Source organism: Xyrauchen texanus, chromosome 2 (assembly GCF_025860055.1).
Source record: "Xyrauchen texanus isolate HMW12.3.18 chromosome 2, RBS_HiC_50CHRs, whole genome shotgun sequence".
Taxonomy (NCBI): Eukaryota; Metazoa; Chordata; class Actinopteri; order Cypriniformes; family Catostomidae; genus Xyrauchen; species Xyrauchen texanus.
This window is the reverse complement of record NC_068277.1, coordinates 10,304,816-10,323,438: the sequence shown is the minus strand read 5'-3', so window position 1 is coordinate 10,323,438 and position 18,623 is coordinate 10,304,816. Positions and strand designations below refer to the sequence as shown.

At 38.2% G+C, this 18,623-nt stretch overlaps 1 protein-coding gene across 3 annotated transcripts in view; it reads right to left on the bottom strand.

The window, feature by feature from the left end:
• The window catches only part of LOC127660117 (myotubularin-related protein 13-like), a 179,503-nt gene that overhangs the window by 41,181 nt on the left and 119,699 nt on the right, over positions 1–18,623 (bottom strand). For all 3 annotated transcript variants that reach the window (XM_052150205.1, XM_052150222.1, XM_052150213.1), the window contains exons 18-19: positions 5,456–5,626; positions 3,126–3,397 (exon numbers count right to left, since the gene is read on the bottom strand). In XM_052150205.1, coding sequence (XP_052006165.1) covers positions 3,126–3,397; positions 5,456–5,626 — 443 coding nt within the window. The remainder of the gene's footprint in view (positions 1–3,125; positions 3,398–5,455; positions 5,627–18,623) is intronic.

The window sequence follows — 18,623 nt, the reverse complement described above, 5'->3', positions numbered from 1 at the left end:
GACACTCAAAATTGCTGTTTGCATAAATATTTAATCCCCACATTTATAACTATATTTTGTAGAGACGTTTTACATCTTTTAAGACAAACTCTCCCTGCTTAAAAACTGTTCAAATGTGATTTTGGCCCATTCTTCCAGGTAGGTTTGCTCCAGGTTGCTCAAGTTTGTAAAATTTTAGTTTTTCAAATAACAAAGTTTAAATAGTGCTACAGATTTTCAAATGATGGAGATCAGGGCTTAAACTGGAACATTGTGTGAAGAAAGCACACTGAATTTTAGTTTTTCCAGTTTAAAGACAGACTTTAGCAGTTTGAGCAGTTTTAACTCTCTCTATCCCTCCAATTTCCTGCCTATCTCCACTTTTCTGTACAATAATAGCATAAAGCCCATAAATAAAATGAAATATCCAGTCACACGGCATGATACTGTACATACTATCACACTTATACTGTAGTTATGGTGTTTTTGTGGTCGGGCAGTGTTTATTTTGCACCACATGTCGCTTCGAAATATGGCTAAAAAGCTCTATTTTGGTCTCATTTAAACACAATATATAATAGACATCACAACTGGGTTGCTATTAAACGGTCTGGCAAACTCCAGACCTGATCTTAAATGGTTTCTTTGGTACAATAGCTTTATTTGTGTATTTGTGTCTACATTTATTTGTTTCACCCTTGTATAAAGGCCAATGTTCAGCAGAGCTCTTGATATGCTTGACTGGTGCACCTTTACTCTTAAGTACTGTACTCCTTTCTCAACTCTGTCAACTGGCCTCTCTGTGGGTTTTTCTCAACTGTGCAGACAATTTTAAGCTATGACCTTTATTAGTCAGTGTCTGCGTGGTTTGATTTACAGTTTAAGTCAGAAGTTTACATACACCTTATCCAAATACATTTAAACTCAGTTTTTCACAATTCCTGACATTTAATCGTAGAAAACATTCCCTGTCTTAGGTCAGTCAGGATCACGACTTTATTTTAAGAATGTGAAATGTCAGAATAATAGTAGAGAGTATTATTTATTTCAGCCTTTATTTCTTTCATCACATTCCCAGTGGGTCAGAAGTTTCCATACACTTTGTTAGTATTTGGTAGCAATTAATTAACTTTGGACAAACGTTTTGGGAAGCCTTCCACAAGCTTCTCACAATAAGTTGCTGGAATTTTGGCCCATTCCTCCAGTCAGAACTGGTGCAGCTGAGTCAGGTTTGTAGGCCTCCTTGCACACACTTTTTCAGTTTTTCATTGGACTGAGGTCAGGGCTTTGTGATGGCCACTCCAATACCTTGACTTTGTTGTCCTCAAGCAATTTTGCCACAATTTGGAGGTACGCTTGAGGTCATTGTCCATTTGGAAGACCCATTTGCAACCGAGCTCTAACTTCATGGCTGTTGACTTGAGATGTTGCGTCAATATATCCACATAATTTTCCTTTCTCATGATGCCATCTATTTTGTGAAGTGCACAAGTCCCTCCTACAGGAAAGCACACCCACAACACGATTCTGCCACCCCCATGCTTCACGGTTGTGATGGTGTTCTTTGGCTTGCAAGCCTCACCCTTTTTCCTCCGAACATAACAATGGTCATTATAGCCAAACAGTTATATTTTTGTTTCATCAGACCAGAGGACATTTCTCCAAAAAGTAAGATCTTTGTCCCCATGTGCACTTGCAAATTGTAGTCTGGCTTTTTATATGGTGGAGCAGTGGCTCCTTCTTTCTTGCTGAAAAACCTTATAGGTTATGTCAATATAGGACTCATTTTACTGTGGATATAGATACTTGTCTACCTGTTTCCTCCAGCATCATCACAAGGTCCTTTGCTGTTGTTCTGGGATTGATTTGCACTTTTCAAACCAAACTACGTTCATCTCTAGGAGACAGAATGTGTCTCCTTCCTGAGCAGTATGATGGCTGCGTGGTCCCATGGCGATTATACTTGCATACTATTGTTTATACAGATGAACGTGGTACCTTCAGAGGGATTGAAAATTGTTCCCATGGATGAACCAGACTTGTGGAGATCCACAATAGTTTTTCTAAGATCTTGGCTGATTTCTTTTGATTTTCTCATGATGTCAAGCAAAGAGGCACTGAGTTTGAAGGTAGGCCTTAAAATACATCCTCAGTTACACCTCTAATTGACTCCAACTAGACTATCAGAAGCGAATTGGCTAATTGCCTAAAGGCTTGACATAATTTTCTGGAATTTTCCAAACTGCTTAAAGGCACAGTTAACTTTGTGTATGTAAACTTCTAACCCACTGGAATTGTGAAATAGTTCATTAAAAGTGAAACAATCTGTCTAAAATTACTCATGCCTAAACAACTTGCCAAATATGAAATCTGTGGAGTGGTTAAAAAATGAGGTTTACTGACTTCAACCTAAGTGTATGTAAACATCTAACTTCAAGATAATCAAACCAACTCTGCCTACTAAAGCATCCAAACACTTTATTTCTCACTTCATTCATTGTCACAGCTGTCCTTTAGATACACAACCTGAATAATGACACATTAACTGTGGGGATTTTATGTGGAGAAAATGTGGAAGATATTGTAATGATTTGCAAGTAGAGGTCGATTGTAAGGCAAATGAGTCCTTTTTATGGCAACTCATTTGGGCAAACAAGGATTAAATACTCCAAACAGCTTATTTGACCTTTTTTGGTTATATTTGACAGTTTTTAGTTAACTCTTTGTTTTAAAATATGTTCCAATATAAAATGTCACTTTTCAATAATTAATATAGAGTTTCAGAGATTAGAAATAGAAGCAGAGAACAGAACAATGTAGGATTTGTGATACAGTGCTATGAGATAGCTGCTTCAGGATCTGTATATATCTATACGGCACTTTAGAAACCAAATGTTCATAGCCACATTTCCTTCATCAGGCCGAAAGGTTCTGAGCACTCAGAGTAATGGTTCTAGTAGCATTTGCATAACCAATAGCTAACCATACTCAGGAAAGAAAACCTGTGCTGGTGGAATGGCTTATGATTCACGATTGGTCACTTGACCAGATTGGAACCGAAAGGCACGATTTAGCAAAAGTAACCATTCATCCAGAAGGTGGAAAAGAAGCTATTGAAGGATGTAATGATAGATGCCCTCTCTTACCTGTTAGTGAGGATGCTGTTGCTGCCGCTCTCCCAGTCAGCTGCAGGAGTGGAGCGTAGCAGCTTGTTTTTACTGGTGTCCAGCGGTACGAGCAGGTAGACCATCAGGCTGGCATAATGGATGGCCTGGCTGAACACTGTGCTCTCCTCGTTCTTCACCATCTCCTGCTGTTTCTCTTTACTCAAACTGGGCCAAGCACGTAACTGCTCAGCTGCGAGGTCCATAGCGGTCCGATCTGACTCACTGGGTGCTGTGAGTAATGTACCTTGTTCCTAATAGACATGGGTTAGATGGGCCAGGAGATGATTAAATTGCTGGAGAAGGTTCAGGTTCAGTGTAGATATGTTAGCAACAGGATACAAGAGGCCATATTATTGTGAATATAGACAAAGTCTAAATGTCATTGTTAGACAAGATATACAGCACAATGCCTGCAACACCTTTGACCATGAGTATATTCACATTATTACTGCTTATCATATAGTTCTTTGGAATACTCCATTCTTATTGGTCAATCGCATCATCCAGCAGTTTGATATTTCTAATAATGACCGCACATTTGTAATCTGCGTATTGCGAGTCATCTTTCCTACTTTGTGTATCACTCTTTCTATCAATCTTTACTCTGTTTGCATTATCTTGGTCATAGGAAGGATACACTCTCTTAAAATGGAATACATCAACGATAAATGAATACCAACTAAAGTCTTCATCAGCCAAATAAAAAAATGATACTGCATCTCAAGCACTTACACAGTAATTTTGGGATGGCCTTTAAGAGTCACCTTAAAGAGAACTTCAATTAATATCCTTTAGTTTTAAGTATTGCCCACCAACATCTCCTCAGTTTATTTAATACATGACTAGTATTACACATACATAACTAATATTGTCATTATATCCATTAACAAACATCTAATGGAGTTTTGGATTCCTTGCCACAATTGCCTTTGGCTTGCTTACTGGGGGCCTTAAGACAAATCATTTTAAATTCCTGATACATTTTCATCACAATGATCTGACAAGTAAGCTTAAAAGATTATTTCAACTCAAATCAACATTTCATGTCCATGTATTCATTTATTTGGCAAGCAGTTTTGTAATAAATCATGTTTGCAATATAAACACCTTAAAGAAATGGAATTCAGTAGTTTCTGGAGACTCAACTCTGTCTGTCTTCTCATCTAATTACTTAATTTAAACTCTAATCAATATTTCATGTTCATTTAATTATTTATTTGTTAAGCAGCCGTGTAATAAGCAGGATATTCTCCGCTCCGCTTCGTGGTTATTTTGTTATAATGACCGGATGACGGAAGATTATACCTTACTTATTGCTTTTATAAAATGGTTACTGCATAATACACATATTATGCATAATGCTAATATGACTAATTTCAGACAGGAAAATCTGAATGGCGCTAGCTGATAGGTTCTTTGAACTTGTTGTCTGTCCATTCTGCTCGCTCACAAGTAATATATTAAGCCAGTTGGCTCACATTGTGTAAGCTGATAGGTCCTTTGACATATAATTGGGTAGCCAATCAACTTGCATACTCTCTCTTGGCCAAACATTTAAATTTGCTCAGCTTGAAAGCAAGCCAGTTTTACCAAAGCGCACTGCAATAGTTTTTTCTGAAACCCTCTACCTCCCCAGCTCCAACTGTCTAGATCTGCCACATGGAGATTTCTTTTATGTCTTATTTTGCAGCAGCATATCATACATGCTTGATGAAGCATGTCTTGAGTTTTTCTAATTGTGCAGCAGCAGTAGAAGCATGTCCACATGCTAAACTCATTATGTCTGTGTATGTTCTAGCAATAGCAAGTCTATGTACTTGATCTGCAGCAGCAGTAGCAGTGTAGCGGATCTAGTCCGCCAAGACCAAATCCTATACAAATCTTTCTGACTGTTGTCATGACTTAACGAGTGTATAGGCCTGTCTGGGTGATATACAAAGTAGCTAGGTGAAAAGGTGTTTCATGTCATAGCTGTAACTACTGTACAATGAGTACTTTCGCATGGCTGGAATGCTATATTGACCAATAAGTGATCATGACTAGAATTATCAGTTTTATAATTATAGCAACAGATTCTAAGATTCCATAAAACATCTGCACAGATTAATTGGTTCCATTTAACAAAATGGAAACTAACTGATGTTTAGAACATTTGTATAAAACATTCACATTTATAAAACATTCACATTTATAAAACATTCAAAATGTCACCGTAGACATGTTCAAAAAAGTGTTTATGGATATACGGTGTATTATAGTGACATGTAAACTTGAGATTGACATGAGATTTCTCTTCCTCAAATGTTTACCTTGTTCTGGGCAGTAATGGGTTGTTTGTCCTCAGGGGCAGTGAGGTACAGAGCTCTGATCTGGTTTTGCACCTCAGAGTAGAAGTTGGCTTCCCAGAACTGCTGACTGGTCCAGATGGGATGCTCTTGAACACAGGTGTAGGCGAACTGGTCCACCCCAGCGCCTAGTTTCTGCAAGCAAAAAAATGGATCAATGGGCATTACAAAGAGAACTTTAATCTGGCAGCCTGCTAATAACATGTCAAATCAAGCCCAGATCAGGTCCTCAAAGCTCATGAATCCAACTGGGCTGTATGGTCACTTGTAAAGGAGTCCAATAAAAGGCAAGTTGAAAACAGGAAAATAACACACTCCTGCAAAAGGTTTAAGGAGCAATTACTCATTTTAGTGGTTATATTTTTCACAACACATACAGTAGGCCTCACACTGAGAGAGAGAGAGAGAGAGAGAGAGAGAGAGAGAGAGAGAGAGAGAGAGAGCAAGGTAAGACTTTGTAAACACGGCCTTGATGTTATTCTATGCTCTCCCATGTGAACTAAATCACTTGCAGGCAGCTTTACTGACTAATGATTTTGAAAGGACATCTGCTAAAGCTATGAGAGAAGGACTCAGAACTGTATTTGTATATACAGCTTCAGAACTTGGTGAATTGCACATCACGCATGATGTCTTTGTCACCCTCCATTTGTATTGTGCCTCTCTTTACTGCTTACACCTCCATTTTGTTTCTTCTTCTCAAAACCTCAGAATATACATCATGACGGATTGTCTACGCTACTTAATTTTCCTTCCACTAATCAAACTACAATCACAAGTGAATTGACAGATGGAAAGAGGGAGAGAGAGAGAGAGAGAGGAGACAGAGAGAGAGAGAGAGAGAAATGATGAGGAATGGAAAGAGGGGCAAACAATGTAATGACCAAAAGCAGAGTCCGGCTGCATCCCAATTAGCATACTTCTACTACGCACTAAAACGATGTACTTTGCTGGTGACTGAAAAGTACATACTTTTACTAACAAAGACCCCTTTGTTGCATACTGTTTGCATTTGAACATAAAGGCCAAAGTATAATTGAGTACACTAATTGGATGGATAGTGTGCAAACTCGGACACATCCTCTCTCTTGTGTTAATGGAAGCAGAAAGTGAATGTTTCGGGATCAGAACAGCAGAGCACCTTGGGAAGCCCCATTTGGGTTTTCCGTAAATCCAAGCCCAATCCTGTTTGTCTAAACTTCAGCATCAGTGTCTATTTCACTCTGACATATATGCATTTTTCGTTAAGTGTGGTTCTCGATCACTGGGAAATGACCAGAACAGACATTAATGTGAAGTTTTGTTTAGATTAGGTTAATTTATCTTTCCCTACAAAGCTTGGAATGTCTAATATGTATTTCAACACCAGAAGACCCCGTAACACTGACTTATCCATATCAAGCTGTGCTTCAGAGACAAATCCAGTTCATCCATAATTTTTTTTTTCAGGAAATAAACCATGAAAGGTTGAACCTTTGAGAGACTGCAGATATTCTAGACCCATTTCCTAAAGACTGACATAAAGATGGAGCAGAGCGAAAATGTGGCATTTATAAGTAATGCGGCAAGAGAAACAGTGCAGTTGTTATTGTAGGAAGAGGACCAGGAAAGCATTGACAAAGCTGTGCTGTGTTCTTCAGTGTGCCGTTTGAATGGCAGTTGATGGGGGTGGATACATGTGTCTGTGCAGATTTGCCGGTTCTCCAACAACAGATGTGAGGGGGTCAGTTTGACCTCTTCAAACTGTACAATCTTGAAGATAGATGGAGGAGAAAATGTGAGACCATATGTCAAGACCGAGTAAAATATGAGGAATTTATTTGATAAGACTTAATGAAAGTGTTTAATCACTGGTAGGGGACGTGAAGTGAAAACCGACACGCTTTAACAGGTATAAAAGACATGTATGGATTAACTTGGTTCAAAGTGCTGGGGGGACTCACTGACTGCATGTAAATGCACATATTTACATATGTTTATATGTACACTAATCTCTGGACACTGTTAAAATTATATTTTTACATGTTCATCACAGGCATTTTTTGTCAACATTACCATAACAGCAAAGTGTCCAAGCCAACAGTCTTGCACAGTGTCGACACCGGACAGTGTAATGAGATAGATTGCAAATGTAATTTCAAGTGAAACAAGCCCAATAATTGAACAAAAACTGATCATTTTTTTCCCACTGAGGTGTTTACATTAAGGCAATTCAGATTGAGCCATCATTTAGACTACTAATGGATTATGTTGCATGTTAACATAGCTATTGTGGTTCATTCCAGCTGGAGCATCCATGTTATACTATCTAAAGGTGCGTTCACACTGACATCAATTATATCACTGTTGCCAATCACTGTAGTGTTGGTTGCTTGTAGCCGTTCTCACTGTCTGGACTCTCATTGGTAGGCGACGCCTTGTATCATGGCACCTTTGCATAAAGTTGAACTCTGCTCAACTTTGTTGCATTGTCAACAGTCTCTGTCACCCTTTATCCTCCTGAGACACCCACATGACTACTATGTTCATTTTCAATTTCCCTCTTTGATTTGTAACTAGTGCACCTCATAAACAAGCATATATTTCACATTCAAACTGGCTTATGTACCATTATATAAATAAATACAAATTAGAGGTCAACCGATATTGGATTGTGCTGATTCGATAATGTGTTGAAAGAAAGCCAGTTAATCTGCTAATAGTTTATAAATTAGCAGCCTATATTGCACATTCATAGTCTTTCCTTCCTGCGATGGGGCAGAGGCTACAAGAGTCCAAATTTAATTAAATTCCAGATGCACTTTATTAATAGCATTTAACTTTTAACTTTAAAGGCACTTTAACTTTGAAATGCACATATTTTAAAGCGGCATATCAAACAAAACTACAGACACAACTCTTTACAACCAAACAGGTTTCGGTGAAAAAACTTAGATTTCTTATATTTATATTTCTTACCAGAGGCACTTCTGTTGGAGATTTCAGCTCCAAAGAATTCGACGGTATGCTGTTGTCACGTGACACTGAGTAGCAAAAGATAACTCTTTAAATGACAGTCTAGAGTCTTGTGAAAAGTATTCAGTCGATATGTATTATGTGGACGTGGGGTTGGACAAGGATAAGATGCCTCTTTAAGATGCCTGTTTAAGTTGATCAAGCTGTTTTCTGGAATGTGATAGCTGATTTGTTGGTTGTCTACCTGCTCCAGCTTGACCAAAATGGTCCACCAGGTCAACCTTGGTTTCATTGCTGGTAGTCCAGCTCATCAAGAATCACAACAGCTTGGACCAGCTAAAAACCATGTAAAACCAGCTACAATCATAAGAGGGTTTTAGCAGGATTATCCAGCAGTAACAAAAAACAACTGCTTCAATCGTGTCAGAGGACACAAGACAGATCTATCCCCCTTTGATCCATGACCAGCATAGGGTAACAATAATTTACCAACATTCTGGAATGAATCCCTGCTTAATAGACATTCCTTCTGCAGAGCCAAGAGAGGAAAATAGTCTAGTTTCGAGTGAATCAATCTATCAGCATCCTGCCATGATGTTGGTGAAAAAGATAAATGCACTGTGTCGTAAAATATTTGTGTCTACATGAGCTAAAGACATCTTGAATAAAACATTGCATTTACAATTATGATTTATGTCAAACAAAAAGAGCAACAAAGAACATGGGGGCAAAATGTTAAATGGTGGAACAAACAGAGCTGTCTGGACCATTGGTATGCAGGACATGATGTAATCATGACCAACAATGCAAAGTAAACAAGAGAAGGTCAAGCTGTGGTCATTTAGAGCCCTAGTGGGGATTATATTAGCTTGTAGATAGACAAGAAATTAATGTAACAGCTTGACAACAGCTAACCCTCCAAATTATTTTCTCCACAAACTGTGACTGAAAGAATGCAAACACTTGGGCAATGTGTGAGCTGCTGCAGTGAGTGCCAGTCATTTTTAGATCCAGAGGAAAAATACATTTCTGCTAATTTCAAACCACTAGGTCTACACAAACAATATTTATCATAAGCTAGTCGTAGTGATGGGGATCATTTCTTACGTTTTGATGGTTCTTTATGATTGTTGCTTGTCATACTGTCCAATTTGACCCCATTGAGATCTTGGGTAAAAGCAATGGCACATTGTGCAACATTATGTAAGGCTGGATGATACACATCATAATGCCGACTTTGGTCCCAATCATCCTGACTGACAGTGCTGAATTGACGTTTTATCTCATCTATCCATGGTAGGAGCAGTCACTACCAGAACTTTGCCTGACATTAAGATTCATCACAAAGGCAATTACTTGGCCAGTGGTGAACACGTCAAACAACGCAATCAAAGACTGCCAAATTTGCCCTATGGCAAGAGAAATCTTGTATTCCCAAAATTTGTCTCAGATGCTAAAATGTGGCCTAAATCGTACAGTGTAAACACAGCATTATTCAAATAAGTATCCGCAATTACTATTTATTCCATTTATTCACTGATATAACTGAAAATATCTACAGTATATTCCATACAACAGTCATGTAGGCATGTAGACTTATGCAGTGCGAAACAAAACTATATCACTTCCATTACAACATCTAAAAAGAGGTCATCGCAACTACAGGGGTAGTTGCAAATTTTGCATGCAAAATACACTATATAGCCAAACGTTTGTGGACACCATATGTGCTTGATGAACATTTTATTTAAAAACCTTAGGCATCAATTTCCCTCTTTGCTGTAATAACATCTAGGCAAAACAATAGTTTTGGACTTCCAATAACTAAGATGATCCACAACCTTCCTACACATGACAGCAGACATAACTTCACAGTGTAGAAACAATGACTTTAGACAATTTTGTACAAGAGTTGGGTAATGTTTTGAGGCTTTCCACTGTACTGTATGTAGTAACATGGCTGCAGTGATTTGCTCTCATTCAGACATAAGGCTATCAGTGAGGTCAGGAACTGATGTTGGTCGATGGGGCCTGACTTACAGTTGCTGTTCCAGTTCACCCCAAAAGTGATAAATGGGGTCTGGGCTTTGTGCAGGCCAGTCAATTTCTTCCACGCCAGACACAGTAAACCATTTCTTTTTGGACCTCACTTTGTTCACAGGGGCATTGTCATGCTGGAACAGAAAGGGGCTATCTCCAAACAGTTGCCACAAATTTGGAAGCACACAAAGCCCAAGCCATTACATAGAGAAACATTAAGATTTTTCTTATTAACCAAATTCATTAATTAGAAGGGGGTTTCCACATACTTTTGGCCATATAGTATATATTTATAAACAATAAAACCTTGAATTTAAAAAAACTCCAGAGCAAAGCATAGTGCCATAGCTTAAAATTTGGAAGAGAGAGAACTTTAGCTGTCGCACAGTGAGGAACCAAAAAACAAAAGTAACTTAGAGTTATATCAAATTAAAGGTAATAATGTAACCCAATAGTAACTTTTATTAGTACCAACACAAACACTGGAATACGCAACATGGAAGAAAATGGATGACTTCTCAAACAAGTACTCAACACGTGAATGAGCAGAGAAGGGGAACACATGCCCATTAAACACTCCCAGCACATCAACATCTCCAGACAGAATAGAGAGGTACAGGACATTCTACACTCAGACGTAGAAGCACACTACATGTGTGCATCACTGTTGCTAAGCAAAATAACAGTTTTGGACTTCCAATAACTAAGGTGATCCACAACCTTCCCACACATGACAGCAGACATAACTTCACAGTGTAGAAACAATGACTTTATACAATTTTGTACAAGAGGTGAGTAATGTTTTGAGATTGAATATTGACTCAAATACAAACAGATCTCAGACCGACACGCTCACCCAGCGAGAGTGAATAAAGCATGTTGAGTATGTTCCCATGTTCAATGGCATGCTGACCTCGACAGAACAGCATGGCCCTCTGGGAAAGACGACAATGTGCTGGAGGTGTGCCAGACTGACCCAGCTAACACTTGTGAATGTATTCTTACGGTCTCACAAGTACAAGAACACACACACACAGAAAATAGGAGATTATATAGACCATCATATCATAACGGCTTAGTGTGCGACAATCATTATAGTATCCTATAAACCTACAAGTTTGAATGTGGCATAAACTATACATATTAGAATATACTCTATGCTACATACTGTACATACAGAGCATATAGAGCAGAACAGTGCCCATCCACTTTTTCACAAGTCTTGGTTCCAGAAGAATTTCTCCCATTCATTTATTTCTATAGGTATTAAATCAAATAATTCATAAAAGAGTTTAGTCATGTACCAAACCAATTACCTCAAAGGTAAATCACAACAATACAAACTTTGATTTAAAGTAAGTTTTCAAGTATTTATACAAAGTTATACAAAAAACACAAAGGTACAAGAGTGTGTACTTGACGTCTGTAATTAGGGAATGAACTAGAATCCTATGACGCATTAAGAATGACATAATCAAATTAAAATCGATGGATGAATATGACACTGTTGATATAAAATGGTCCATTACAAGTTTTAAATCACCCTACTTGCCACAATTCTTTGATTGGTGGATTTTCCTTCTCAGGATAATGAGTAGTGTAATTCTAAACCAGGAATTCCACTGTTAACGTGAACTGATGGCTTCAACAGAATCACACTGTTTCTTATCGATTAACAACCTCAGAGTTCATGGTAGGTCTGTATTTAAAGGTTTTTAAGGCATTCATATTTCAGAAACGATTTACATTTTCACTGTCGTATACATTTAATTTATGCAGGGTAGCCCCACCAACACCGAAAACTTATTGCCCCACACTGAAATCTCAAATCCTTCTCCACACAGCTGTATTAACCATCAATTATGTTCTGACTGCATGTGATCAGATTATGGTGAAACATTTGCAATGTGTCACCAGGAGTCATTACACTGACACACACTCCACAGGCACACACAACATCCATGTATCAGTGATCAAATGATGGGGAACGGACCTCTTAAAGCTATTTGTTGTACAAAACAAACCCATGGGACTTTGTAGTACTTTGTGGCTTCTGTAATGCAAAATGTATTTACAGCAGATGCACGTCAAGTCTTACCTATCATTAAAATGTAGAACGTGACTTTGTTTGCAAGTGCTTTTCGTGTGGAGTTCAAAGCGGTGCTTGACACTTGCATTGACGCCCTGACATGAATCGTGCTTGCGGCTGCATGATTGCTGTATAGCCAGAGTCTGCCGATGAATCACGATTAAAAAACATTGTATTGACTGACAGCACTAATATTTTGGCTTTCACAGACAGACAAATTCGAGGACAGACAAATTATTTGGTGTTTGACCTATTACGTGACACCTCGTCAGGACTCTGCAAAACAATTTGGGGTCTGTGTAAACAAGCAGACAGCATATGAGTACTTGGACAAAAATGCGAAAAATACAGGATGTGAGGCTCTGACCTAATTTCTCCCATACCTAATGTCTCCACAACAACATAAACACACATGTAAACAGCCTGTATGTCTTCACTTTAACTGTTCCATGAGCAGAGACTAGCTGATAAGTGATGATCTGAGAATGAAAGCTCTGAATGTCAGCTGACCTCCTTTCACGGAGATCATTTACCTGCCTGAAGGCTAAACACTTCTCAGAAGACCTGTGTGTTTATTAATGAGAATGAATCAGAGCTCAAAGGCTCAGCAAAAATAATGAGATGCATACTGGTTACTTGTCAGTACCTTTTGACCTGCTTTAGCAAAACTGACCTGCCAGTATATCAATGCTGTGTGTGTAAGCGCATGATTTCTCACAAGGTGCATAATAATGTACCAGGTGTCAATCCAAAAATCAGTCTGCAAGTTATAAGCTGTTTTTCGTCCTACATTTGAGGTGACTTTGAGGCATAAAAACTTTTCATTAATGTTTTAAGCACAAGCATTAAGTGAGTAGAAGATTGTTCAAGTTACGTAAAGTGCCGATAAACAATGATGAAATGTGAGGTTAGGTTCTAAATAACGACAGAGGACAATTGCAGTGTTCTGCTTTGTAGGTAGATGGAAACAGAGCATCTTTGTGGGAATACATTGTTTCATTGACTTTGTTTAAAAAAAAAAATAATTTAAAAATAAATAAAAGCTCACATGAGCTTCTAGAGCCACATCTAGGAGCCAAAATATCAAAAGACGCTTGAGGGTAGGCTCTTTTAACTTGGGCCTGTAAGCAAACTCCCTGCACACGCAAGAACCACTCATATTGTTATAGGAAACGACAGCAAACATGCATCCTGTAGTGAGTATCAACCTTCTGCTATGAATATTTAGTTTGGGTTTAATCTCCTGGTCTCATTATTATACAGTTGTAGTCATTTTTTCAACAATTGTTTACAGACAGATTGTTTCACTATTACTTGACTATATCACAATTCCAGTAGGGTCAGAATTTTACATATACTAAATTAACTGTGCCTTTAAGCAGCTTGGAAAATTCCAGCAAATTATGTCAAGTCTTTAGGCATTTAACCAATTAGCTTTTGATTGTAGGTGTTCTGAATTGGAGGTGTAACTGTGGATGTAGTTTATGGCCTACCTTCAAACTCAGTGCCTCTTTGCATGACATCATGGGAAAATAAAAAGTGATCAGCCAAGAACTCAGAAAAAATATTGTGGACCTTCACAAGTCTGGTTCATTCTTGGAAGCAATTTCCAAAAGCCTGAAGGTACCACGTTCATCTGTATAAACAATAGTATGCAAGTATAAACGCCATGGGACCATGCAGCAATCATACCGCTCAGGAAGAAGATGCATTCTGTCTCCAAGAAATGAACTTAGTTTTGTGCGAAAAGTGCACAACAGCACCAGAACAACAGCAAAGGACCTTGTGAAGAAGCTGCAGGAAACGGGTAGACAAGTATCTATATCCACAGTAAAAAAGGGTTCCTATATCGACATAACTTGAAAGGCTGCTCAGCAAGAAAGAAGCCACTGCTCCAAAACCACCACACTAAATTTTGCAAGTGCACATGGGGACAGAGATCTTATTAAATTTTCCTCTGGTCTAATGGCACTAAAATAGTTTGGCCATAATGACCATAGTTACGTTTGGAGGAAAAAGGGTGAGGCTTGCAGGCCGAAGAACCCCATCACAACCATGAAACATGGGGGTGGCAGCATCATGTTGTGAGGGTGCTTTACTGCAGTAGGGATGGTGCACTTCACAAAATAGCTGGTATCATGAGGAAGAAAAATTATGCTTGCTTGACCAATACACAATGGATTTCGTTTTGAAGCTTAGAATCTTCACAATGCATTTAGGCAAAATAACCAAATTTGAACAGATTCTTTTTTAATCTGCAGACATTGTCACATTTTTTACAGCCTATGGCGTAGGTCCGATGCAGACGTATAAATCGGCCTTTAGTAGAATGCAGGAGAGAGACAAACAGACATAATAGCATTCAAGCCAGCCATGAGAACCTCAATCACATGCAGTGAGGTTGAGTGTAAGGATACTTTGAGTGTAGTGGAACACTGACTCAAGGAAAAATGCAAGGATTTAATTGTACTGAGACACAGGGATGATCTGAGGACAGCCCTGAATGCAAAGCAGAATTTTTTTTATTCTTACAATCAATTAATACAAATAATCAATGAAGCTGACCTCAATAATTCTGTCATTGGTTTGCGTGAGCAGACTGAATGCCAATAGCCTATCTCTATTAAGTCTGGAAAAATCTTCCTTCTGGAGCACTGCATAAACAAACAAGGTTTCACTTACATTATCTCTCCTGCCAAATGAACTGTTTATTGCTATCACCAAGGGCTTTGCACACCTGACTGTCAGCTCTTTTTGCGTAATGCTTTAATCAGGTTTTGCTCTTACATAAAAATGGTAAATCTGAAAAAGGACAACTTAAAAACAGGAAATTCAAGGGCTGGAGCAATAGCTTTCAGATGTCTTAATGAAAGACTTTTCACCGGAGTCTCTTGGGAAAGGTTTGAGTGGCAGCTATGCCTCGTCGATTAAAATGATGAACGATAACTGTGAAAATATTAATGACTGCACATCCCTACAACAAAGTATTAGTTGCTAGGGCAATCATTTCAACAAACACCTGATACTATGTATGAAACTTTAGCACATAATTCATCCAGCACCATCAAATCATAACACCAACATGAGTCAAGTCAAGTAATTTTTTGTTGTGTAGTGCCTTTCACAACACACATTGTTTCAAAACAGCTTTACAGAAAATTAAACTGTAATATCTATAATGTATTAGACTCATCTTTGTGTAGTTTGATAAAATAGGACTATGAATTCTGTTTAAAAAAAAACTAATTAAATAATAATTGCATTTACAAATCCAGTGAGCAAGACGAAGGTGACTGTGGCAAGGAACACAAAACTCCATAAGATGTTGGTCAAGAGAAACCAGACTCACTGTGGGGGCCAGTTCCCCTCTGGCTAACATCATGAATATAATGCCAATATTACTTATGTATAGTGCAAGTCATGGTTTAAAATAATCCAACTAAGTAAGTGTTAAGGTTCAGTGTTTAAACAAAGATTTTGTTTGAACTGTAAGATTAATGGCTAATGTCTTTGAAGTCCATCCTGGATTAACTGCAGAAGTTCACATAGATGCAATTGTCCTTGTTAGTTGGCTGATGAAGGATTTTGTTGCCAATTAATTGATATTCTATGTATTCCATTATAAGAGCATAGTCCATCATTAGGCAGAGGTGATGCAGGCAGAGATCAGTGAGGTGTTTGCAGTTCAACAGGACTGTAATTTCGGTGAGGTCTATCTTAAATCCAAGGCTCAGGCAATGGCATATGATGTATCCCATGTCTCATGGTTGGAGTTGGCATCAGGTTATCCTCGGAAGTCCATCGTAATAGACTGAAGTGATGTTTGGCTGGCGCCAGCTGCTATTAGTCATCATCTCACAACGACACGTAGCAGTGAAGTCCAACATGAAGCAGGAATGGAGCTGGATCCAGCTGGTTTTGGTGACCTCAGGATAGGAGTCCCGAGGTTGAGACAGGGAAACACATAGAATAATATCAGCATAGATGCCATTCAATTTATTACAGAGTTATAGATCATGATCAAGGTTTCTGGTTTCTGATTCCGGAAGACCTAACTAAAGCAGCCTAACTGTGAGTTGAAGGATAAATTAGGTGTATGCCTGGTTATAGTCTAGACTTCTGAGTATATCTGCATCTCGAACAGTGTTAGGGAGACTATTCCATAGTTTAGGAGCCAAATATGAAAAGGATCTTCCTACTTTTGTGGATTTTGATATTCTAGGAACTATTAACAGGCCAGAATTTTGTGATCATAATGAACGTGTTGGAATATAGCATGGTAGAAGATCACTTAAGTACAGCGGAGCTAGAACATTCAAAGCTTTGTACGAAGTAAACAGAATTTTAAAATTAAACATGTAGCCAATGTAACAATGATAAAATGGGTCATGGTTCAAATCTGATCATATTTCTTGGTTCTAGTCAGCACTCTGGCTGCTGCATTTTGAACCAATTGAAGTTTATTTATTGATATTGCTGGACCTCCCAGTAATGCATTACAATAATCTAGTCTTGAGGTCATGAACGCATGAATTAGTATTATCGGCATCAGCAACAGGGAGCATGTATCATAATTTAGCAATATTTCTTAGGTGGAAGAATGCTGTTCTACAAACATAGGTAATTTGATTTTCAAAGGACAGATTGGTATCAAATATAACACCTAAGTTCTGTACTATTGAAGACAATGTAATAGTACATTCATCGAGAGTCTAATGATATTTTAGCGGCTTGTTTTTAGAGGTTTTTGGTCCAAAAATTTGTAACTCTGTTTTGTCGGAATTGAGTAGAAGAAAATGTATGGCCATCCAATCTTTTATTTCATTGATACACTCTGCTAATTTGGAGAATTGTGAAATTTTTATCTTTGAAGAAATATAAAGTTGGTATCGTCGCCATAACAGTGGAACCTTATTCCACGATTTCTGATAATATCTCCCTGGGGAAGCATATACAAGGAGCATATACAGAGGTCCTAAAACTGATCCCTGTGGCACTCCATACTTTATTTTTGTTTGGTTTGACAATTCCTCATTTCCATAAGCAAAGTGGAAGCAGTCTGCTAAATAGGACCTAAACCATGCTAATTCAAGTCCAAAAATGCCAACAAAATCCTCTAGCCTATTCAAGAGAATGTCGTGATCTATTGTGTAGAATGCAGCACTTGGATCTAAAAGCACTAGAAGTGTAATGCAGCTGTGATCAGATGATGAAGAGCAAGTCATTCATAAGTGCAGTCTCTGTACAATGATGGGGCCTAAATCCTGTCTGAAATTCTTCATATATACTATTTCACTGTAGAAATGAACATAGTTGGGAGTATACTACCTTTTCTAGTATTTTCAACATAAAAGGGAGATTTGGAATCGGTCTATAATTAGCCAGTTCTCCAGGATCAAGTTGTGGTTTCTTAATAAGCAGTTTGATAACTGCCATTTTAAAGTTTCTTGGGACATGTCCTAAGGACAGCGAGGAGTTAATAATATTAAGGAGAGGTTCTGAGATTTCAGGGAATACCTCTTTTAAGAGCTTAGTTGGTATTGGATCTAACATACATGTTGTGGCTTTTGATGTTTCGATAAGTTTTGTAAGCTCTTCATGACCTATGACAGTGAAGGACTGAAGTTGCTCATGAGGAAAATTACGAGACACTGTTTACTGAGGTGCTATGACAGTTGAATGCATAATTTCAATTTTATTTGTGATTATTTCAATTTTTTTCAGTAAAGAAATTCATGAAGCCATTACACTTTGCAACGAAATATCTAGTTCAGTTGAGGCTTTATTCCAAACCAATTTAGCCACAATACTGAATAAACACCTAGGATTGTTGTGGTTATTTTCAATGAGTTTACTAAAATATGCTGACCTGGCAGCTTTTAGTGCCTGTCTGAAGCTACAGACAATATCCTTCCGTGGACCACAAAACATTTTTGTAATCTTCTACATGCGCTCCATTTTCCGTGCTACTCTCTAGAGAGCATGAGTGTGATCATTGTACCATGGTGTAGGCTTTTTCTTTAAATCGAAGGGGGGCAACATTCAAGA